The following is a 10,234-nucleotide window of genomic DNA, read 5'->3' as shown; positions in this document are numbered from 1 at the left end:
CATTTATCAATATATACCAGACTGATTAAAATACTTGATCAAAGTGAATGAATGATTTGGACTTGTAATGGTTCTTGCAGTGGGATTGGGTATTATGTATAACTGGAATCCGAATTGAGTTGTCTCTTGAGACTATCAGACCCATTATAGCGAGTGCAAAACACAACCAGTTTGAGCAATCAACAAGTACTTGTGTACAGCTGGTTCACGTGTTATACTTCGTATAGAGATGATCTAAACCTTGCACTTTTATTAGTAGAAATATAAATGATGCACGATACCACCCCCTATACATATACATATCAAGATAGATATGCTATATCTTACACTTAAACTCTGAAATATACAATGGCAACGGTTTATACCTTTACTGTCTGAAAAACATCCCATAACAATAAAATGGCCAATGACCATTTATTTTCATCACTCAAAAATTCAAGTTTTTCATATAAGACATAGATTACACTACTTAGAAGTTACCATATTAACCATTTGTTTACTTTTGTTTTCTAATTAGAATGAGTTATTTGCAATAATAAATATGTTGATGATGTTAGTTATCGCGGTTCTTTTCATACATAAACGAATTTTCTATGCGCCTATTGAATATTTTAGAACCCCTTCAGATTCACCTCGCAAAATCAATGACTCGGAAAAATTTTGGTTAAAAAGGTTCTCAAAAAGTTAAACCTACAATTTTTTTAAAGGTAAAGTTTCAAAGTGTAGTTAGTGGAGATTGAAAGTAGGTCTCCTTTGGAGATTCTCAAACAACTCTTTGCATTAAATACAAGGTTGGTATATTTTTAATGTTACCGATGATATGGAAGATTTTAGAAATTTCTTGCAACACGCAATATGTTGCAACACAATTTCTAACATCCATTGTGCCAACCTTCAATAAAATAACAAATCTATCATTGCCAATTTTTTTGAACCATTATGACGACAAAATGTAGTTAAAATGATATGAACTTCCTGAATTCATACGAATCGAAGAAGCTCTAGAAACAACTTGAAGATGCCGAAGGAAGAATTAGTCTTGAAGATTGAATCGAAATGAACTATATTGATAATAATCAAATGATAGTTCATGATTTTACAAGAAAAAGAAAGAGGGAGAAAGTGTTTTCACACATACAAATTTATAGCTAAATTGTTTCATTGATAAGCTAACTACTTATATGCTGATACAATTGAACTGACTGATTTTGTTATTTCTGGTTAAGACATCTTCAACTGTAGCATGTGCCTTGCACACTGGAATGTGTTCTACGTCTTACTAATAAAACCCATGACATAAAACCAAAAAATTAGATCATCAATTTACACATACCATTGTTGATGATGAGGATTTGGATAAGGAAAAGGTAGAGGAAGAAGGGAACTTCCTTGACTAGTTTAAATAAGTGCAAGGACTAAACTTGCCATGTTTCAAATTCTGTCTTAGAAATACTATACCAAATCATACGAACCTTGCTCTTTCGCCGCCGACCTCCGCTGCTAGCGCCACCACCGCCACCCAAATCTTGATTTCGACTTCAACAACAACGTTATAATACCTCTACCACTGTTTCATTCGAACAGCATCAGATTGTTATATCTTTAACATTGAACAAGGTACCAAGGATTTCTGATACTCTCAAAATAATTTCTTTTTTCTGTTACTATTTTTTTTGGATGGTATTTACATATAATTATCATCATCACTCTTAATTATGAATTGAATTGCCTAAGTTACATGGTATAAAAAAGGTTATTGTTGACTGTCAAATGACTCGATGAGTAGATACAAAGCTTAAAACTTGCAATTCAATTAGTTTTCTATTTTGATTCTTGAGATTAAAGTTTTAATTTTAGTTTGTTTCTTAGCTAATTTATTATATCTTAATCTGATTTGTGGTGTTGTTTTGAACTTTATTTATTTATTTATTTATTTATTTTTGTGTATCACCCCATTTGTTGAAATTTTAAGGAGGGATCATGAGTACTTCCGTGGACGATGGCGAAGACCACGGTGAGATATTTCTAGATGAAGAAGATATTGTCGAAGAAATTAATGTAGACGAAGAAGGTACCTTTATTTGCAGTCCTTGAATATGTAGTTATGCGGACAACAACGTCCACATATTATGAATAACTTGTTTCCATTGTTGCTTTAGATCTCCCTGATGCAGACGATGATGCGGATTCTGATCAAGAAACTTTTGGTTTGTTAAGACTTTCATAATTTCAGCTTTTTTATTTTTTGAATTTCTTTCTGTTGGTTTAGGTGACATGCTTATGGTAGCTTATCAAAGGTTCAGCTTATTTTTTCCATCCGTGAAATGATACTCACACACCAATTTTTGATCCATACACACCAAATTTACTATTATGTCCTTACTTACAGTAATGGAGGTTCAACTCCCTAGATTAACTTAAGGATATAATTGTAAATTAAATTAAATGGTAAAAATTGTGTATGGATCAAAAACAGGTGTGTGAGTATAACCTTCCTTATATAAGCTCAAACTAGTACCATTGTACCATTGTGCCATTGTTTAAGTTTTAAAAGTATAAGTTTGTTGATCTAGCTTTTAAAAATGAGCTCCTAGCTTATGAAATGAGAAATTACATAATTACCGCTAAGAATTATTTAATGTATATTTTATTTTCCATTTTAGCCAGTTTAAGGCTATAAGCTTCTAGCTCTAGCTACTTTGGCCAAAAACTTATAATAAGTGATAAGCTCCAGCAATAAACTCCGACGCTAGTTTCGCCAAACGCGCCCTTATTTTCTATCAGTCTGTTTTTCTATTTGCTTCATTTGTTGGTTTCAGATGAAGCTGACGATTCATTGCACATATTCACTGGCCATACTGGTATTATGTTATTCTAGCCAATTGTTTGATATGTGTTATTATTGCTATAAATAAATAAACATAAATACAAAAAAATATTTCTAACTGTATTATCCATATCTTGGTTATAGGTGAAGTATACACGGTTGCATGCAGTCCAACTGATACCACGTTGGTGGCAACCGGTGCAGGGGATGATAAAGGGTTTTTATGGAAGATTAATCAAGGAGATTGGGCTTTTGAATTACATGGTATACAGCTATTCAATTTGGTAGCCAATTTTTTATTTTTTTTATTTTTTTATTTTTTTTCATTCTGCACATGACGCTAACGATTTATTATGTAGGTCATAAGGATTCTGTATCATGTGTGGCCTTCAGTTCAGATGGTCAATTGGTTGCATCTGGAGGTTTTGATGGGGTCATTCAAGTGTGGGACATATCTCTAGGAAACCTTAAATGTACACTTGATGGACCTGGAGCCGGCATTGAGGTAAAAAAATATATTTTTAAATTACGTTTTTAAATTATTATTTTTTCTCTTAAGACGTATAATGTGAACTAATTTCATGTGATTATTTAGTGGGTTAAATGGCATCCGCGAGGACACCTAGTTTTAGCTGGTTCAGAGGATTCTACTGTTTGGATGTGGAATGCTGACATGAATGCGTACCTTAATACATTCGCGGGTCATGCTAGTACCATTACTTGCGGGGATTTTACACCTGACGGTATTGGTTTTTTTTCTTTCTAAGATTATGTTTTTCTTGAAAAAGTTGTTTTGATAGTGTTTTTGTTTTTGTGTGTGTGTGTGTGTGTGTGTGTGTGTAGGTAAAATAATTTGTACTGGTTCTGATGATGCAAGTTTGAGGATATGGAACCCAAGAACCGGGGAGAACATTCATGTTGTTAATGGTATGTATTTGGTTGTATTAATTTGTGTGCATAAGCCCAATAAAATAAGGTAAATTTAAAAAAAAAAAGTGCATTGGAAAATAGAAAACGGGAAGTTTTGACTGTATTAAATGTGATTATTGTGTTAAGGTCATTATTATCACTCCGAAGGGCTGACATGTTTGACGATAACCGCTGACTCATCTCTTGTTCTGAGCGGCTCAAAAGACGGTTCTGTTCACGTCGTGAATATTGCAACCGGGAAGGTTTGAATAAGTTCATTATGTTCTTTCTTGCCTTTTTCCATTAATATTGTTGCTCTATTTAATAACTATGTAGCTTTTTCTGCAGTCGGCCTTTTGACATTGTAATTATGTTTTCTTTCAACACAGGTTGTCACTTCCTTAACTTCGCATACAGATTCAGTCGAATGTATCGGGCTCTCAACTAGGTATTTTTTCTGTTATTATTTTTGTTAGTATTATCTTTTTCTTTATCAGGTCAAACATGTGAAATTGATAAGTTGGGATATCGAGGCAATGGATGGAATGGGACAAACACATTGTTGTAGAACTCCTGTATTCATGTCTTTCTCATTTTTAGGAACTGGCCGATCTGATTTTACAAAATTCGAGTAATTAATTGGTCAACATCGGTCAATGGGTCAAAATTGGATTTAGTTGGTCAAACTCGGATTTAGTCAAAGTTAGTATTGCTCAACATTTTAATACGCATTCATATTAGAATTTTAGTGTTTTTGGACAAATGAAAATTATCTATATATATCTAAGACAATTATGTTAAAATTTATGCGTATGTTTATAGTTTTATTATATATTTACAGATAAATTTGAAATTTATTATTCAAATGTATAAAAAGTCCAATCTGAATACTCCCCGAGTTGCCGATTACTCCCTTAAAAGTCCTGACCGAGGAATCTCCAAATAGCGATTTTGTAACCTTGGTCAAACATGTTGAAATTCAAAAGTCATGTAATGTGTATTTTTAATGGATAAAACCTTCTGTATATTTTCATTAAAATTTAGATCATAAAACAAATAGTTCTAAGGTTCTACATTAATATTCAATTCGATTATTTCGATATGGGAGTTAATCCTCACACACCACTTTTTGATCCATGTACACCTAATTACCTATTATACCTTTAATTATTATACTTAGAATAATAATATAAGTTTAACTCCCTAGATTAATCCAGGGGTATCATTGTGAGTTTATGAACAAAAGTGTACATGGATAAAAAAGTGGTGTGTGAGGATCACCTCCCGACGGGTATAAGTGTTTGAGATCAACCCACAGTAAAATGTCCATTTTGACCTCTGAAATATGAGCAAGATTAATCTTTTCACTAATTAATGCAATTATTAATAAAGATGATTAACATCACACTCTTTGCCTTAATTAATATTGCAGCGCTCCTTGGGCAGCAACAGGAAGCATGGATCATAAACTTATCATATGGGATCTACAACACTCTTTGGCCCGTTGCACATGCGATCACGACGTACATCTCTTCCTAAATTTCATCATATGAAACTCGACCTGCATTATGCGTTTGTGACACGTTAACATTGCAATTTTTTTGTAATATTTTATCAGGAAGGCGTGACGTGTCTGTCATGGCTAGGTGCAACTCGGTTCGTGGCTACAGGTTGTGTAGATGGCAAAGTGAGGATATGGGATAGTCTTTCTGGAGACTGTGTTAAGACGTTCACAGGGCACACGGATGCCATTCAGTCTTTAGCCATCTCGTCTGATGGGACCCATCTAGTGTCTGTTTCCCTTGACGCAACTGCTCGAGTCTTTGAGATCAATGAATTCCGTTAATGACCAATTACTAAATTGAGAATTGCAATAACTTGAGTGTGCTGTGTGCTATCAATTTTGTAAGAAACACACTAATACATATTTTAACAGTATGAAATAGTTGTATCATTATTGCATACCAAGTTTGCAATTTAAATTTGCAGTTTCACTTTCTACTTCTCTTCCTCCCATAATTTGTGCTTTCCGCTAAGCTAACCTTCGTTTTTCGCTCAAAAAAAAAAAAAAAAAGAAAAAAAAAAAAATTGCGAGTGGAAGCTTCATAAAACCTCAAACGAGAATGCGAAATGCAAATATGACGACGTAATTACTCTATATTGATCAAAATATCACCTTTACATGACTCATCGATTTCGCTATGATAAAAAGGTGTAAGTTGTCACTATTGTATGGTGCTGTTCACGAACACGATCCGCCAAAATCAATCAAAATATTCCTTGGTGAATCGGGCAAGGGTGCACAGCAATATAAATTTCTCAATTTAAAAATAATAAACAAATGAACACTGCAGCTATTTTTTTTGGGGGGACAATTTCTCAATTTAAGCTATATTTTTTTGAACAATTTCTCCTTAATTTCAGTTATTTGCTCAGATAACTTACGGAGATCTGCACTTACAGTCCGTACATGGTGCAATCGAACCATCTCAATCCCTTCCTTTAAAGTCTCTTCCTTCTGCAATTGAAACTTGTCCATACAATTTAAAATTTCAAATATCTCTTTATCGGGTTCATCTTGATATAGATCAGATACAACTTTCGCTTTGCGATACTCACTATAACTAAAGAAACGCGTCTTCAAGGTTAGCTTTTTGATCCCCTCATTTTCATCACATTTCACCCCCAAGTGTTCGGCTATTAAGGTGACGAAATGCCCCCCACAAATCGGACTGTTTGGATGGACACCAACGGCCAAATGTTTCAAATAGTAAGCCACACAATAAGGAATGTTGACATGAGTCTTTGACCTAATGTGTTGCAGGCACCAAAGGTCGAACAAGGAGACCTTCTCCGTGTTCTCCTTTCGCTGAAATATAGTATGGGCCAAAAACAAGCGGATCAAACGCAACTTGATATCATCTATATCTAAATGCGAGACACCGCCAGGGGACCAAGTGGACCCGGAGCTAAACTCTTGCCAAACTTCGTTTGCATTAAAATCTGCCTCGTTCATAGCGGAAACCCGAGGACCCGACTAGATGTAATCGCTAAAGTGGTCCTCATCCATTTGTTTCGTTAAGTAGATTTTCAAGCACTTCGTAAAATCATTCAAAGACATATGTCGGTCCACGCCACCTAATCGAAATCTCATGAAGTCCTTATCCTTCATGCTTTCCGGTTTTTCTTTTAAAAAATAGGTCGAATGAAATTCACAGCATAGTCTATGCTGATAAACAGGCTCACGCTTATAAAGCAACTCTTCCAATTCCTGATAATTATAAGTTCTTTTTCGATCTGGGGAGTACTGTTGTCTCAACATGCGCTTTAAATCCATGTCTAGCCCAACTTCGTCCAAAGTATCCCAGTCCACAACCCAGGGCTCGTCAAACGGTTTCTCAAGCAGCCCAATTAACCTCTGACGATATTCATTAGAGTGAGGTAAATCGGAGGCAAACCGCAAAATGGGGTGGATGGATTCGGGAATCATTTGAGCTGCAATGCTTGGTGGTTTGGGCTTGACTAACTCCTCAGCGGTGTTAGATGTGGAGGTTCGTTTCTTCTTGGACCTCTGCAAGCAACAGGTGGATATTTAAGTGTTAGCAATAACCTAATTTAACCAATCAGATATTGTAATCAGTTACAACGCTTTCCAATTGTATTCAAGTAGAGGTCATAATAAACAGTTTTGATAAGCAATACAAATGACGAAATTTCTGTTGTATTTTATTCACATATTCATGTTAGATTATGGAGACATTTATACAAAACGAGAAAAAAAAAAAAAAAAAAAAAACTGTTCCAACACTTGCACGGATTTTGCAGATTTCGGGAAGCGTGAAGCAGTCAAATGCGGCGCATCTTGACATGGATGCGGCGCATTCATCGAGCAAAATTGTCCGAGATTTATTGATGCGGAGCATTGAGCTGATATGGCGCATCAGGGGTCAGATGCGGCGCATCACCATCTCGATGCGGCGCATCGAGTGCTGGTACATGAATCTGGAACGTGGAATTGAAGGGATGCGGCGCATCACCTCTCAGATGCGGCGCATCGCCTCTCTGTCAGCAATTTGGCAAGTTGCAACCTTTACATCCGAGCATGCTTTGGCCTCCTTTCACTTTAGGTGCAAAGTTAATCACTTTACACCTAAAATTAGGGCTGTGATCATGCCATTACAAGGTGGAAAGCATGGCTAGTTGGTAAACAAGATGATTACTTGTCATGATGAAGATTCCTAGCTAGTTGTCATGGTGTTCTTGTTTTCTCCTATATATAGAACTCATTGTATGCAATTGTAACACACCACATACAGATTCTCAGTAATAAACACTCTCTAGTTGGTCCGTGGACTAAAGCAATCACACCGATTGCATATAACCACGTTATATCTTGTGTCGTTCTTACATTTACGCATTTATTATCTTTCGTTCATTAAGTGGGTTTGAGTGATCTTGATAGAATCACTACTCGGCTAGTAGTTTTGTAGAATTACTAGCGTTGTTTGAGTCCTAATATCCTAACAATTCACACATTGATGCTACCAACGATGAGCAAGAAAATAGCACTAACCTAAAAGTAAAGAATAGGTACAACTTGTAACTTTAGTCTAAGAAATCAGGTCTACTACATACAATACCAATTCCAACAAGATGGAAATTATAGAATAAACAGTTACTGTATTAATGAATAGGTAAACATGGAAATTAAGGAATAAACAACATAAATAACAGTTATTGATAGTAAAATCAGTTAAATGAAACAAAAACAGCCACCTCCACAGTTCGAACTTTCACAACCCGAATTATTCATCACAAAAATCATGTAATATGCAAGTTGCAAAGTAAGTGATAATGTGTACCTTAGGCATGTTTAATTATAATTAGAAGATAACAAAGTACGTGAGTTTTGGTGTAATATATATGTGTGTGTCTTTCGGCCGTAAGGTTAATCGAGAAAAGAGTTGGTTGGGTTTTCAAATTAGGGGAAACTGCCCTATTTATATATTGCCTTCTCCGAGAGCGCGTGCCACGGATATAACACACGTGTTTGACAACGATAATTTTGATAACTAAAATTCTAAGAGTTGCTAACATACTTTAAACTATTATACAAAACGGTTATCAACAACTTGGCGGTTATTGGATTGTACAATGAAGTTGTGATGTGGTCCGGCGGTTGGTAGTCTGGAGATTGTCAGAAGTTCAACCCTCGTTGGCTACATATTAACCCACAATTTCATCTCTACCACGAAGTACCACTCATGGCACCTTTCCCACATCGCGTTGGAGGATAAAGGGGAGAGGTTTTACCGTCCATGACCCGTATGGAATTGGTCGCCCATGCAGGAGATGATTGCGTGGGAGGTTAAGTGCCCTTGTTGATCCTAACTAACTAACTGATGTCCAAAAAAACAATGGTTTAAAACATGTTAATGAAAACTCTTAGTAAGGGTATTCATCTGTTCAGTTCGGTTTTTGATTTTCCGGGTTATTCGTTTCAGTTTCTTGGTTTTGAAACTTTTGAAATCAAAACTAAAAATGGAACCGAAAATCGAATTTGAATTCGATTTCGCTTTGGTTAAAACCAAAATTCACTAAAACTTAAAATTCTAGCCAACATAACTGTTTGCATACAAACCTCAACAAAGGATGGATTACACCATTCACACATTACATTCATTCTACCATCTTACACCATTCACATTTGATTACATACATTCTAGCCTTAGGGGAGGTCAGGAGTTCGACCCTCATTGGCTACATATTAAAAAACACAATTTCATCCCTGCCATGAAGTATCCACCCATGAAACCTTTTCCATATCGTTTGAGGGGGTAAAGGGGTGGGGTTTTTTTACTTGGCCGTGCCCTTGGATCGGTTTCAAGGTTTCCTCCCGGACAGCGATGAGGGCGGAGTTATTATCGTTGCATCGGCATAGTCGAAACGGGAGATGATCGCAACGGGTGGTAAAGTCCCCCTCGGGTGATCCTATTCGCTGTTAAAAAAAAATTAAATTCCAGGCAGGATTTAAAACCCATGGAAATTTGATTCTACCATTTTCATGACGTCTATTATTATTTTAATTTTAGTATTATTTTTTTTAAAACTTTTTCCTACTTAAAGGCTGGAGGTCCTCTCGGAAGCCATCTCTTTATCCGTCGAATAAAGAGAGAGATGACTTTCTCTACTCTTGAGAGTATTTTCACTATGGGTGGAGAAATGACTTGTCTTTATTCTCGGATAGGGAAAGGATTGTCTACATCTCACCTCCCACATACACCACTCATTGCGGTATTGGGTTTTGTTGTTGTTGTTGTTGTATATAGCTTTCTGCTTATAAGCTAGCTGACTTAAATTAAAAAATAAAAAATAAACTTAAAAAATCTTCAGTGTCATAAACTACTGATCTACCATCTTGAAAGACTTCCAATTGAAAAATGTAATTTCCCCATGAAATAGGTAAATGTGTCGAATTATTAAACTTGAATAATAAGT

General features: G+C 35.6%; 1 protein-coding gene across 1 annotated transcript; it reads left to right on the top strand.

Moving 5' to 3' along the window:
• Nucleotides 1-1,980: 1,980 nt before the first annotated feature.
• On the top strand, nt 1,981-5,725 carry LOC139863061 (uncharacterized). The gene is made up of 11 exons (XM_071851706.1): nt 1,981-2,071; nt 2,160-2,207; nt 2,820-2,861; nt 2,972-3,091; nt 3,187-3,332; nt 3,423-3,570; nt 3,671-3,754; nt 3,884-3,999; nt 4,126-4,184; nt 5,169-5,259; nt 5,355-5,725. Exons 1-11 carry the CDS (start codon nt 1,981-1,983, stop codon nt 5,580-5,582), a joined length of 1,173 nt encoding a protein of 390 aa, XP_071707807.1. The 3' UTR covers nt 5,583-5,725.
• The last annotated feature ends 4,509 nt before the right edge of the window (nt 5,726-10,234 follow it).

Source organism: Rutidosis leptorrhynchoides, chromosome 8, assembly GCF_046630445.1.
Source record: "Rutidosis leptorrhynchoides isolate AG116_Rl617_1_P2 chromosome 8, CSIRO_AGI_Rlap_v1, whole genome shotgun sequence".
Classification (NCBI taxonomy): Eukaryota; Viridiplantae; Streptophyta; class Magnoliopsida; order Asterales; family Asteraceae; genus Rutidosis; species Rutidosis leptorrhynchoides.
This window is presented reverse-complemented; position numbering and strand designations above follow the sequence as displayed.